This window comes from Rhinolophus sinicus, chromosome 17 (genome assembly GCF_057876585.1).
Source record: "Rhinolophus sinicus isolate RSI-liver-muscle chromosome 17, RSI-T2T, whole genome shotgun sequence".
Classification (NCBI taxonomy): domain Eukaryota; kingdom Metazoa; phylum Chordata; class Mammalia; order Chiroptera; family Rhinolophidae; genus Rhinolophus; species Rhinolophus sinicus.
The window spans coordinates 2,880,099-2,894,219 of NC_142517.1; the positions used below are offsets into that span (position 1 = coordinate 2,880,099).

At 53.1% G+C, this 14,121-nt stretch overlaps 1 protein-coding gene across 1 annotated transcript in view; it reads right to left on the bottom strand.

The window, feature by feature from the left end:
- Positions 1 to 2,162: 2,162 nt before the first annotated feature.
- Positions 2,163 to 14,121, bottom strand: part of UBASH3A (ubiquitin associated and SH3 domain containing A) — a 40,433-nt gene continuing 28,474 nt past the window's right edge. The window contains exons 10-14 of the mRNA XM_019745660.3: positions 12,755 to 12,847; positions 8,524 to 8,668; positions 7,697 to 7,803; positions 5,027 to 5,136; positions 2,163 to 2,764 (exon numbers count right to left, since the gene is read on the bottom strand). Of these exons, the coding sequence (XP_019601219.2) occupies positions 2,627 to 2,764; positions 5,027 to 5,136; positions 7,697 to 7,803; positions 8,524 to 8,668; positions 12,755 to 12,847 (593 nt within the window). The 3' untranslated portion in view covers positions 2,163 to 2,626. The remainder of the gene's footprint in view (positions 2,765 to 5,026; positions 5,137 to 7,696; positions 7,804 to 8,523; positions 8,669 to 12,754; positions 12,848 to 14,121) is intronic.

Genomic DNA, 14,121 nt, shown 5'->3' on the forward strand with positions numbered 1-14,121 from the left:
GATAGGGTCAGGACCCAGCCAGTAACCTCATTTTACTTTAATCCCCTCTTCCCCCACCTTCTTCCGCCTGCCTCCCCCCAACTCCAGTTCAAATCTTTGTTTCTCAGTCTAGCTGTGTAGGACACAGCTCCCTGGCCTGTGCTGGTGTTATAAGCCTTATGCTCCACGCTCTCCCGAGGCAGTCAGTTGCCAGTCGTCGGTCAGCCGCTCACAGCAGCTCATGGCAGCTCTCGCCAGCTGCCGGCCGCCCAAGGTAGCCCACGGCAGCACACAGCAGCCCACGGCAGCCCAGCTCCAAGGAGAGCCATTGTTCACCGTCGTAGCTGTAGAGGGCGTAGCTCACTGACCCATGTGGGAGCCGAACTGGTGACCTCAGTGTTAGGAGCACGGCGCTCCAACCACCTGAGCCACCAGGCTGGCCCCCTTAATCCCCTCTTTAAGGCCCATTTACAAATACAGTTGCACTCTGAGGTCCTGGGGGTCAGGACTTCAACATATGAATTTGGGGACACACACAATTCAGCCCATAAAATTCGCCAACATGACTCAGATAGAAAACATCTCAGATGAAGTTGTAAAGTAAGACTTGCTCCATGGACACTTACGATGACCCCTTTCCCCAGATAAGTCTAGGAGACGGCTGGCCAGGTTTGTTTTATAAGCCCACAGGTGAGGACATGGAAGAAATGATGTCGGTGGGCAGCTGGGGGTGGGCGGCAGTGGTGACAGAACGTCCGTTTCCAGAGGACGGTAGCAGGGGTCAGAGTCCGCTTGTGAACACCCGAGGGCCAGCACAGGAGAGGAGGAGCGTGGTCAGGAATCTGTCTTTAGTTTTTGGTTTCTTGTTCGCGCAGAGGGTTGGAAACCTAACCACGTAGTGACGAACTTCCGTAGGTGCTTCCGTCTCGGCCCTTCTCCAGCACCGTTCCGTTTCCAGGACTGTCCTTACGGTAAGGTTCCTTCTGGAAGCTAAGGGTGATCGAACTGGGCTTCTCTGTCATCTCAGAAGAACGGGGGTCTTGTCAGAGCGACAATTATAGGACATAAAGAGAGTGGTGTTTCTTGCACACTTGACCTCAAGATCTGAGATTCAAACACAGCCCAGTGTCCCTTCCTTGCATGGGTCATTCTCTGCCCCTCTCATGACCCGGGTGTGAGACCCAGAAGCCTCAGCCCCAAGAAAGTGAATCCAGACATCTGTGGACCACTCCAAAGCAGTGACCGCTATTTAAATTGCATTAGCTTGATATGCAAAGTTTTTATTCATCATCATAAATGCTAAGGTTGGTATGGCCCCAGGGTGTCCAGCAGAGCAAACAGAGGGCCTGGGGGGCGGGCAGCACCTCCAACCTCCCCGGTGCCCTACCTCTGAGCACTGGGGTGACTTTCTTTTCCTTCAGCAGGGATGGGGTGAGGACACTCCTGGGGAGACCTGGACCAACTCCTTGGAGTTGGAGGCGCCCCTGTACTCACGCCAGCCGGCCACACTTCCCTGTGCTGGGGGTCCCTCCTGGTTTCTCTGTCCCCGTGCAAAGCCTACCTTCCGCCTTCACTTGATCAAAAAGGGGAAAAGGAAAAGCTAACAAAGACCTGCACCAAGGGGGGTGGGTCTCAAATCCTTACAACTGGCCCCCATGAAAGCAACCCCAAAGTGTGGGGATGTGGAGGCTCAGGCGTGGCCCCCAAAGGCATCCCCATTACTGTCCCCAGACCTGTGAAGGTGTGCAAGGCCATTTTGCTGATGGGATGACGTTTAGGACCTTGAGATGGGGAGACTGTCCTGAATTATCGGGTGAGCCCAATATCATCACAGGAGACTTTACAAAAGGGAGACAGGAGGGTCAGAAGCAGGAGGGGATGGGACCAGAGAGAGATTTGAAGATTTGACACCACTGCTTTTGAAGATGGAGGAAGGTGCTATGAGACAAAGAAAGCAGGAGCCACCAAAAGTGGAAAATGCAAGGAAACAAAGTCTCCCATGGGAACACAGCCTGTTGACCTGCATTAGAACTGGTGGCCTCCAGAACCGAAATAGAACAAATAGTGTGTGTGTGTGTGTGTGTGTGTGTGTGCGCGCGCGCGTTAAAATTTATGTTGTCTTTACCACTCTGCTGTGATTTGTTAAAGCAGCAACAGGAAACAAATACCCGGAAGCTGGTAGGTGGTTTCTTTTCCATTTTATTAACTGTTCTACCTTTTTCAGCCAGTGTGGACATAGGCAAAGAGTGATTGAAATAGAAAAAGGGAAAAACGGTTGGGAACTTGATGAATAATAACAAACGTAGCCTTTTGGTGTGTGTGTGTGTGTGTGTGTGTGTGTGTGTGTGTGTGTGTGTGTGTATTGGGTCTTTAACTCCTGAAAACCAGAGGCACAGTTCCTCATTTCCCACCAGGCCACATAGCAGACACACACGCTACAAGGTGGCATCCTGCAGCCAAACCCATGGGGTCAGATGGCGGTTACAGAGGTGAAAACGATGGCAGACTCTCTGAAATCTAAAAGTGCATTTTGTGTTTCTGCAAATCGCATTAGGTGAGACCGAGATAACTCCAGAATCCCAGTACTCACAGCCTCCACACGAGGCTTCCCTCCTCGTCGTGCAGTTGTCAAACACACAGGGAGCTCTCAGTTGCCCGGAATCCAGTTCTTCCAGTTAAACGCCGAGTTGGAGCCATGGGTCAGTGTCTTCACAGGAGGGGCCACCAACTCCCACTTTCCTCCCTCCTTATTTTCTTCGCAGAAGCACATTCCCAGAGAGGGGATCTACAACAGAGTTGAGTCACATCACTATTTATACCAGGTCAATCAATTTGAGACCCACTCTAAAGCCAAATGACAGGTATTCCCACCCCTTGGAGGCTGCATTGCTGTCTTGACACCTAACACAGCAGTTGTCAGCGGGAACAGGCCCCCAGGCCAGTGAGAAATGCCTGCCGACGTTGTTGTTTGCCACTGGGGTGCTACTGGCTTCCAGTGGGTGGAGGCCAGGGGGCTGCCAACACCCCACAATGTCCAGGCTGTCCCCACAACAGACTTATCGGTGCTGAGGCTGAGAACCCTGTGAACTGATTCAAGAGTGGCTTATATTCTCGAATTTAGCATCACAAGAAGATACAGGTGTTGAGTTTTCAGGCGCCCCAAAAAACTACAAAGTAAAACTTTAGACGATTCCTTCATCTGTAAAATGAATGTGTTGGAGTAGATCTTTGTTCTTAAGGCTTATTTTTATTTACGTGTTCTGTTTTCCTTTTTCTCTCTCTCTCTTTTGAATGTCTAGAAATTCCTTGGCCCCTGAAACTTACGAGAATTCCACGCGGGGGGTGAGGGGGATCCCAGTGGATGCTGCTATTGGCTCAGGGACGACTCTCCCCTTCGGTTTGGAGAGGCTGGGGTGTGTGTGATGGGTTGCTGAGGGGCAGGCCCCTGGCTGGAAAGCCCTCGGTTGGGCAGAGCCCCTGATCAATTTCTGGGGCAAGCCCAGGGTATTTGGGGAATGAGGTGGGGTGGACACCAGCTTCTCAGCATAAAAGGTCTCAAGAGTTTGGGAATTCAAGGCTGGCATCTTGAGAGGGAAGGCCGAGGGTCCGGGAGTGGGTGGGAATTTGGTCACATGCCATCTCAGGCAGCACCTGGCGTGTGCAGTCCTGCCATCGTGTGGATGACAGGGAAGCCCAGGAGACCTGGGGATGAGGGAAGGGGTGCAGAAATATAAGCGGGCAGCATACAGGAGCTGGCAGCTCAGCCTCTTGTGGGTGGGAGACAGTAACGTTTGCGGAAGCAACGACAACACTTAGGGAGCAGGTGGTACTGGGGCCGACCAGGAGAACCCCCCAGAAAAATCTATATGAACATCTCCCAGCCGAGCCTGAGGTGGTGGCTCAGGAACCTGAGGGTCAGGCATATCTGGGTCATAATTGGGGACCTCACAGAAACACTTTGGAGGGAACTTTTTCTGCTCATGTCCAGAGGAAACTGGAACAGCACAGAGCAGGCCCAGGAGCCCCCTGATGACAGCAGCTCACACACAGAAACTCTGTTTCTCTCCTACCCAGGTAAGGGAGGAATGTACTTCCTCTGGCAGGAAATGAGGGGGCTCAGAAAGCCAAGTGCTTTGTGCAGGCACAGGGCTGATGTTGGCCGGCTGGGCCAGGGGTCTGTTCCTCTGCAGACCCCAGAGCCCTCAGGGGCTTGGTGACACCTTGCTGCCCACACCTGGGACAAGCTAGTGGTGGCCTGCAGTGGTCCTGTGACAATTTTGTGTGAAGGAACCAGATAAGGGACGCTCTCCTATGACATGTGTCATCTATACCACTGAACTCCCAGCCTCAAGGTCATTGGTCAATTAATTGGTCAGTTTGATAAAAAGATGAGGGCAGAAAGCAAGTTGGCCCTGGGTGATTTTCGGGGCTGGGGCAGGCGCAAGGGGTGAGTCTGAGTTTCTGGGTCTGCCTGCCTCGATTCCTTTTATCGGCCAGATGAAAGCAACCTCTGCTTGCTGAGTGATACTCCACAGTTTGTCCAAAGTTATCTTTCTTTATGCATCTATCACCTGTTTGTTTTTTCTGTAATTGTTTATACAGCCCCGGCCCAGCACCGGGCACTCTGGCAGCTACAAAAAGGTTTTGTGTGTTTCATGGCTGGATGGCTCCAAAGGCAAGAGGGTGGGGTAGCTTTCTTCCCCACCCAGGGCTCCAGAGCAAGCCCGCCCAGGCGCTGTCCTTTCGCTTCTTATCGCTTTCTCTTTCCTGGACCACTTGCTCAACTATTGGAGTTGCAAGGAGTTATGCGAACCGACGTCTAAAAAGGTCTGTTATATTTTTTAGACGATCTTGGCAGCAAAGTTGCCATGCGATGATAAAGCTGACAAAGCTCTCCCACCGGCCGTCTGCCCACAGCGGCCCTCTGTCCAGGGGCAGGTGGGTCCCTGCTGCCCTGGGCTGCCAGGACAGTAGTTTGCGTTCTGAGAAGGGAGTGTAACGACCCTCTGTCCTCAGGCTGCCCCAGAGAGAAAGGGTGGGCACCTACCTTTCTCACCAGCTGGGCGAAGTCGGCAGAGTCTCGGGGTGGCAGCCGGAGGAGGGGGCGAATGCAGGAGTCCAGCGCCGAGCCGTGGCCCACGATGAGGGTGACGCCCACTGCAGAAAACAGAACAGCTTACGGTCCAAGCAGGCACGGAGCGGGCCTTTGATTAGACCGAGGGTCCGCAAAGCTGTTGGGGTAAAACTAGCTCACGGTGTCCCAGAGCCTCCACAGGCGCCCGGGCAGGAAGAAGATGTGGTTGGTAATTGCTCGGAAGCACTCGCGGTCACACTCGGGAAATACTCGCTCGTCCTAGCAGCCCTGCCTGTCGCTGTGTGCGGTTCTCCGGCGCGCATGGCATCTCAGGCAGGAGGACTGGGAGCGGGGGTGGTGCGGGATGGGGGCAGCACCTGCCCCTGGGCTTCATTCATGATGGGACCTGCCCTGCTCTGAGCTGCCAGCAGCCATCTGACGTGCCACCTCTTGTAGGGGGTGGTGGTGGCTGCCACCAGCTCTGATCTAATTGGCTTGAGAATTATCAGCCAGTTGATCCCCATGAGCCTGCTGCTGTCTCACTTTGGGTAAGGACATCCAGAGTCCACGGGCTCAGGGAGTCTCCCTCAGGTGACAGCTAAAACCAGGCGAAGCAGAACGGGGTGGGGCGGGAGGGGAAAGGTTTAATCCCGGGTGAGTCCGCAGGTGGCTTGGCTGGACTCACTGGCTCCACCTAGAGGAGGAAATCGGAACGGAGCGCTTCCTTTGAGGGCCACATTGACACAGAGCAGTTCCTCTCTTAAGGTGACTGACTATAAATTCTCCAACGTGACACCCACACTGAAGCCCCCACCTGCTTTTCCTGTGTCATTTCCCAGTAATTTCCTATTCATGTGTTTGGCCTCCAAACTCATGGTTGGTTGTCAGGGTGCTGTGGGGGAGGGGACAGTGGGGACACAGGTTTGGCTCCTGGCCTGTGCTCTCCAGCAGGGTGACTCCCGCACTGCAGGCCTCTCAGCGCCTGTGAGATTCAAAGTCCCGCGGTGTCAGCGGAGGTGGCATTTCAGACCCCACAGGAAGGCATGGTGTTAACAAGTAATGTCTGCGGAGGGCCCACCTGAGCCCGGGGATCGGTCGGTGTAGCGCTCGCCCTCCAGCCCAGCAGACTTGTCCACGTAGACCCACAGCCCTTGCCCCCCTGCCCTGTTCATGCTCTGCCTCCCAGTCCTCCTTGTTCAGAGCTTGTGCTGCGTTGTGAGACCCCGCCTACGGGCCACGGCTCGGACAGAGGAGCTGTGTTTCCTGCAGCAGTGCGCACACACAGTGTTTAGTAGACACCAGAGTTGAGAGCAACGGTCCTGCACCCAAGTTCCGGAAGATCCTGGGAGTGCAAAGGGCGGAGGGCCTTGGAAAAGCTGGGGGTCGGGGCTTGAAACAAGACAGCCAGAAGGTGTGGGCTGGGTGAGGCCCTGAAAGGGCGTGAAAGGCTCTCATTTCATTTTCTGTCCTCGGACGTCCTGTGGTCATAACTGTGAGCAACTGAGTTTGATAATTAATCAAATGCCAGTAAAGGGTGGTTTCCAAAAGTATGTCCCCTGAGAGCTGATCAGTCAAAAGAGGCCACGCAATCCAGCGTCAGGACCAGGTGTGCTGGCCACAGCAAGGTGTGGGTCTCTTGCCACAGGATGTCTCAGAGCGTGTCCCCCTGGTGCACTGGGGACGCTCCAGAAGGGGGCCAGGTGCTCAGCTCCTCCCCGCGTTCCTCGTCAGCAGAATTCTTCATCTCTGAGCATGTCTGGGACGAGGGACCAAAGAACACAGGTGGGGGAAGCGGGCCAGGTGGGCTCCTACCAACTCCGAGACTCTTGCTCATATTATGTAACATTCCTACTATCCCAGACGCTTGTGCCCCTTTCCCCAACACAGTTAAACTCCTTGAGGGCAGAGCGTGTGTTTTCCTCACTCGGATTCCCCCTGAGGTTTTGTTTGGTGTCTGACACATTGCTGATATTCAATACACCCTTGCCGACTTAAGTTTTATGGGATTGGCTTCTAACTTTTTACTATGGACATTTCAAAGATGCACGCAAGACGGGTCTGATGAGTCGGCACATACGCATACCCGAGCTCCGACCGTTGTCTGCGTTGCCCAGCTTGTATCTGTTCTCTATCCCTCCCCCTCCCCCCTGCATTTTATTTTAGGACATGTCGCAACATCACACCATCCCACAGAATACACCTCGGTTTGCGTCTCCATATGAGAAGGACTTTTCATTCTTACAAAACCATCCTCCCATTATCACATGTAACAAAATTAACAAAGTTGCTTAAATATGTCCCTGTTCCAATTTCTCTATACAGATGTTTTGTTCCCGCTGTCCTTCAAGGCTGACCTGGCATTTAGTTGTTCCGTTCCTAGTCTCTCTGTTTCCTAGAATCTGGCACGGGTGGTTTGTGTTGACCCTGCTGTCCTGGGTCCCTTCGGCTCAGAACTGGAGTCCCAGAGCCTGGATGGCGGGGAGTATGTGTCTCTGTGTCCCATCACTGCAGAGGCAGCTGTTGCTGGGGAGTGGGGTGGGGGAGGCTGGGCTTCACTAGGTTCACAAATGGGTCCCTTTCCGTCCCACAGGTAAGAGCCTAACCTCCAGGGGCCGCTCGCCCGAGCGTGGTGGAGGCACTTACCGTCTTGTGGGCAGCAGCTGACGATATGTTCTACGCTCACCGCACACCTGTCCACGTACTCGTCGTAGCTCTCGGCTGGCATGAGGGAGGCAAGGGGGAACGCAGGCCTGCGGGAAAAGAGGGAGAACGGCTGCCACCCTGGCCTGCGGCGGGGGCGGGGGGTGGTAAGGACTGCGCTGCGGGCAGCTGGGAGAAGGACACGGTCTCTGAGATGGCTGTGCCTCAGGCAGGGCTCACGGTGGGCAGTGAGGCCCCAGCTTTGTGCTCAGAATGGGCAGAGGGCTGGTGTCCACGCTGCAGCACGCATTCTCACTGAACGACGGGTTTTGTGATGGCGAAGACTCAGCCCGGGGAGAGAATGACAGAGTCTCCCTTTGACCAAACTCTAGTCAGGCTTCCGGGGAGACCTCTACTCAAGAGGCCCCACAGGGTGTGTCCTGCTCGAGCCACTTTGAGCAAGAATCCTGCCAAGTCGGTTTGGCCAGAACCCCTGACCCTGGGTATCTGATCCTTCCTGATATCTGAGCAAAGTCTGCACCCTTCCCCCACCCCGGCCCCCCAGGTGATGTGATGTCTGATCACCCTGGACTGCCTGTAGCAAGAATCCTGTTAGGTCAGTTTGGCGAGAATTCTACTGTCTCAGAAAATTTCCATCCATCAACCCCACAACTGCTCACCGGCTTCAAATCCCCACTTCTGCCCTTATAGTATTTGGAGTCAAGTTCAATCTCTCCCACCTACTGCAAACCCCCACTGCAGCGGCCCCTCCTCACGGTTTTAGCAAGAACTAGGAAACCCGGGCAGCAGATTACGGGAGGACTGCGTACCTGTAATCAGTGCTGACGTTGAAATTCGCCTCCTTCAGCTCATCCAGGGTCATGAGCGTTGGGGTGGTTTTGCCGGCCTCCCATTTCGTCCATTCGTAGATTCCAGGTTCCACTTTGATCTTCATTTTTTTTTCCAGCTTGAGCTCTGTAGTCAACAGAATACAAGTGTTTCTCTTCAGTGTCCTCTTTGGCTTTATGCACGTAAATCTTTTCCCCGGTCTAAATAATACCTTTCATAAGCTGGGATTATTTTTTCTTGGCAAATATTGTTTGTGAACACCCACAGTGAGTGCTATTTCTGAGACAAAAACTACCAGATAGTTGGAAGGTATCAGAGGAGTGGTGACCTTCTGTCCATCAGGAAGGGACAGACTCCCAGGAGCTGGAAGGTGTCAGCCAGGCTCAGCCTGGCTCATCCTGGCCGCCCAGTGTGTCTCTACAGCTGGACCAACCCCAGGCCTCATCCCTGGGTCAAGAATGAGACTCCCCAAGAAACACTTGCCCAACCCAATGATCCACTGAAAAGATGCAGCCGGTCTCAGAGCATGTTAGTCACATGGGAGCACCATCCTGATACACACAGTAGACTGCGCAAAAGCGGAAGGGTGAAAGGAAGCCATCTTCTGGAACATTCTGACTCCTCCCAGCTGACCCTTCCCATCCATGCATTTTAAACCTTGACCTATTAAAGTAAGGCCATTTCTTTTTGAGTTTTTTGGGAAAAAGACCTTAATGCTTTTATTTGAAATGGAAAAAATGACGTTGAACATAAATGCTGGCAGCAGAATCAGTTCCTAAGTCAATGGAATGGGTTCCTGTGCGAGTGTGCTTAGAAAGGAGAGTGCCAGCGGGCTAACTGGACTCCCGAGCGCTCCCCCAGCCTGGGAAAGACTGGTGGCCACTGTGACGAGATCACATGAAGGCACAGTTGGGAGAGTTTCCCAAAGGACGTTGGCCACTCTTTCTCTTGAGGACATTTTGTAGGCCACTGTTCCGTGGGTCCCGCTTTGGGAAACAGTCTGTCTGGATGTTCAGTGGCACGGTATTGAAATAAAGCTTAGCATGTTAGCATCTCAGATGTCATTCTGAGAAAGAGGTTGTCATGTTTGAGGACCAATAGAGAAGGCTCAGTACCCTGGCTTTTCTGGAATGAGCACAGGATTTGTAAACTTATGCCCTTGAACAGGCATAAGCACCACCACCACCACCACCATCCCCTACATATAAGAGTAAAAGTCAATGTGAGATCATGTAAAAGAGGTTGACGTTATCACTGTCAGAAAACGTTTTTAGAACCTTTAATTTTATATGCAAGAAACCTAAACAACGGAAATCAGAAAAATAGTCACAAAATTGGAACAAACGTGTTAATAATGAAGAACCATGAAAGATGACAAAAGTGGGACAAAAGTTACGTAAAATGTTTTTGACGCTCAGTCATTCTCTTGCTAGGAAGGCTGGACAAAGGGCTATTCTTTACCTTCTTATTTATGTGTTGTCACCATGGTGAGAGAAAGGGAATGGAAGATTGAGGTCATTGCCGGAAAGACACCTTATGACTTAAGAATGACATCAGCAGCGACCTTCAAGAGCTGGCCTGGCCGGACACAGGATATCTCCACTACGTCACCCCAGCTCATTAGGGGGCAGCCAGCCAAAGGCGGAAATGCGTGGTTTTGAAGGTTAGTGGGAATGTAGCAGTCTCTTGGGTGGGTTAGAACAAAAAAAGCTCATTAAATGTCAGGAATAAAAGGCAGGGTGAGGGAGACAGGAAATTCAGGAACTAATCTCTCACCTTTCATCATGTTATTTGTATGTGTTTCTGTCTTTGTTCACTTCTGATTTGTTGTTGGATTCATTAGTAATATGTTGATCCTGAGCAATCCAGGGATAAAATGACTTCATGTCTGTTTTGCTTAATTCCATCCTATTTATTAAGAGTTATTCTCAGATTGAAAGCTTAGAACGAATACAGCCCAGCAGGGCTTACCCAGCTCTGAGCGGAGCCCCTGCCTTCGTATTGCCATTGGGTTGTCCCTACTGTCCTCAGCACTGGAGGAACCGTTTTGCATTTCTTGTGCTTCCTGAACACCTGAGGGGGGTGGGGCCCTCTGATCTGACACAGAAATGGGGAGTCTGACAACGTGGGACCATGTTTCCTGGGTGGCGGGGTCACTGGCCTGACAAAGCCTCCTTCTCTCGGTCTCTGTACCCCCAACACTGGAGTGTACGGCTCTGAAACACCAAGGGGAGTGATTGCATTAGTGCGTGTGTGAGTGTGAGCGTGTGTGCGAGTGAGTGTGGAGGGGACGAGTTGTCTTAGGAAGCTTTGATTTGGCCTTAGGCCTAGAACATCTGCCGACGTGCCACACTGGACTGGGGACTTATTGGGCCCTTATGTGGTTTTTCTAGAAAGCTGACATTGTTCTCCAACCTGCTCCTGGCCCACTCAGCTGATAGCCCCGAGGAACAGAGCGTCAGAACGACTTACATGTGAACCCCCAGTACCAGGTGAGACGACTCGGTGTGCCTAAGTCTTAGCGACCTGAAAGAGGGGCTCGGGGTCTGCTGTCGCGCAGGTGAGAAATTACAAACAAGGGATGGCTGCAAGGCTGCCTCCGAGTTCTAGATGTGTGGAAGGTGGACTGCGAACACTCTGTGCTGATAAAATGGACTTTTATCCCTCACAAAATTGGAGACGGGATCACGATACAGCAAGTTTGTGAGAACAGGGGAGAGGAATGGGTCGGCTAAGGGGGTGAGCAGACCCAAGAAAGGACCAGTTGACTACTGGCCGGACTCCCTCCTGTGCACCCAGGCTCGGGAGGGGACTTCGCCAGAGCTGCCCCCATGCGGGTACAGGAGATGGAGAAGACACAGGGGGCCGGCGGTGGTACACGTGCTGGTTGGATCCCTTGTTATTCCAACAGCTCCTCCCGTGAAGATTTTAGCCCCAGCTCACTGTCCGCTCTGACAGGGCTGCAGGCACAATGCTTGGCGACACCGTCATCTGCCAGATGCCTCAGCCAGCCTCTGCTCCCTGTCCCCCTCCTCCAGTGACGTGCCTTCCTCCCTGACCTTGATCTTCTCATTACCAGCTGCTACAACCCCTTTCTCAGCTCAGTGTCAAAGGGCTCTGTCTCCAACCAGCCCTCCTTTCTTTGAGGCTTCCTCTCTGGTCCCCTAACTCTAGCCCCAGGGATTTACCCCAGGAATTTACCCCACGAACTCACCCCTTTTGTCTACATTCACCTCCCCTGGGTCCTAACTCCCACGTCACCCAGCTTAAGATCCAGGGCCAAGGTTCATTGTCCTTTTGTTGTGCCCTCAGCTTCTCACGCCCTCTCTTGCTTCGTTGCTCTCACTTCTCAAACCCGTCCAGAGTGAGATCCAGCCGTCCACCTGCTCCCCGTCGGCACCCGGAGGAAAGCCCCACGCTCAGCTGATGGCTCTCAGCGTAAAGCTGTGCTCCCCGACCTCAAGTGGGCGCTTTGTGGTGCCCAGTGGCCAGCCTATATTTTCTCGGCCATGTCCTGGCGCCTGTCCCTGATAACCATGTCATACCTTCAGCGTGCCTCAGGTCTCCAGCAGCCCTCCTCTTTCTCACTTCAGCTAGTGACCCGACCCCTATGCTACGTCTGCGTCCATGTGCTTTCCCTGAGACCTGCCACTGTGGCGGGCCGGCCCCAGCTCCTGCACATGAGTTCCCCACTTGCTCTTCCCCACACAAGCGGGGGCAGGGAGAGGTCCAGCGGGAGGAGCGGCAGCGAAGCCTCCAGAACGGGCTGCCGTTCTCAGGCAGGAGCGGCTTTCTTCCTGCAGGTGGAAACTGCACAAGCTGTGCTGGTGGCTGCCCAGCACACATCAGCCCTTGGTGGCGCTGGACAGCTCCCAGCAGTGCTTCCCTCACTCCCAGGAGCCTCCTGTTTTGGATTTAGGAGGACCACAGCCGTTCCCAGCTCTCTGGATTTCTGAATGCCCCTCCCCAGAAGTTTCTCTAAAAATACATGGCAGAAGCTGCCAAAGACAGATGGTGCAGTGACAGGCCCCTGGCACTCAGTTACAAGCCTGGTGTTCAGAAATGTGAAGGGGCTCAGTGCCGGCTCACAGTTCTCAGATGGCTGGTCCGTAACTGTCTCGTGACTTATGTAGCCATTCACCGCCATTCATTAAATTCTCACCTCCACTCATTTCCCTCTCCCCTTGGAGCCACTCATGAGTTCTCACTGACCTTCCAGGATATGTTTGGCTGTCTGCACACAGCGGAGGGCTGGGGAGGTGAAGACGGAGGTGATTTGGATGCCGCTGCTCAGTAGTGCTTCTCCTGGAAAAAATCAGGTGGGAAAATGCCTCTGAATAAATGTAGCCTCCTGTGGTGGCAACCCCGACAGGTGGCTTCCCAGCTGAGGTAGGCAGGACCTTAAGTGCCCCCAAGATTTCCACCCCGTGCTCTACACACTCTGTACAATCCCCTGGAGGGGGTGGAAGCAGCGAATCTGTGAGATGGTGGCCCTGTGATTATGTCATGTTCAATGGCAGAAGGGAGGTTACCACAGGTGAGCCCATTAAAAGCAGAGAATTTTTTCTGGCCATCACAGAAGTCAGAAAGACTCAAAGGCAGAGGGATTCAACATGCAAGAAACTCTCCTGTTGGCGTCCCAGATCCCGGGGCGTGTGGTACAGGGTATGGAGGTCTCTCGGAACCGACCATGGCCCTGCACTGACAGCGGCGAGGGAACGAGGACTTCAGTCCAAGGCGCTGACTTCTCCCACCGCCTGATGCGTTTGGAACTGCTTCTGAGAGCCTCCAGGTGGGAACCCAGCCAGCGACTGTGATTTCAGGTTTCGAGGCTCCGGGCAGGAAACCCGCCACACTGAGCCTGCAGGACTGTGAGCCGACACATGGGCGTTCTGTTAAGTTCGTTCTGCAGCGATGGAAAACCACCTGAGGCTCAAGGAAGCATGAGCCTGTGTACCACATACCCTCTTGCCACATGAGAGGACCTGATCTTTGGGGAAGGGGATCTCTTCAGAATAAAAACGCCATGGTACCAAAGTCAGGAGGTTTTGGTGGATGCTGTCATTGGCTGAACTGTGTGCCCCCAAATCATACTCTGGAGTCCTAACCCCCAGTGCCTCAGAGTATGACCTTATTTGGAGACAGGGTCTTTACAGAGGAGATGCAGTTCAGATGAGGTCATTAGCATGGCTCTAACAATCTGACTGGTGTCCTTATGAAAAGGGAAATCTGGACACAGAGACGTGCGTAGAGGGAGAAGACGCCGTGCACAGCCCCGGAGAGAGGCCGGGAGCAGGTTCTCCCTTTGACCTCAGAAGAAACACCCTTCCCGCACCCTCATCTCCCCACAGCTGTAAATTTCTGGGGAGACAACACATTTCTGGCGATTCAGCCACTCTATCTGTGGCATTTGTTATGGCAGCCCCAGGAAACAAATAGAGAAGCTGACATTTGCCAACGTACACCGAGGGTGCCAAAAAATGTATACACATGACTTGTATTCATCTTTTGTTATCAGTATATATTGAGTATTACAATTTTAATACACTTTTTTCCTTTTTACAAATGTGTATACATCT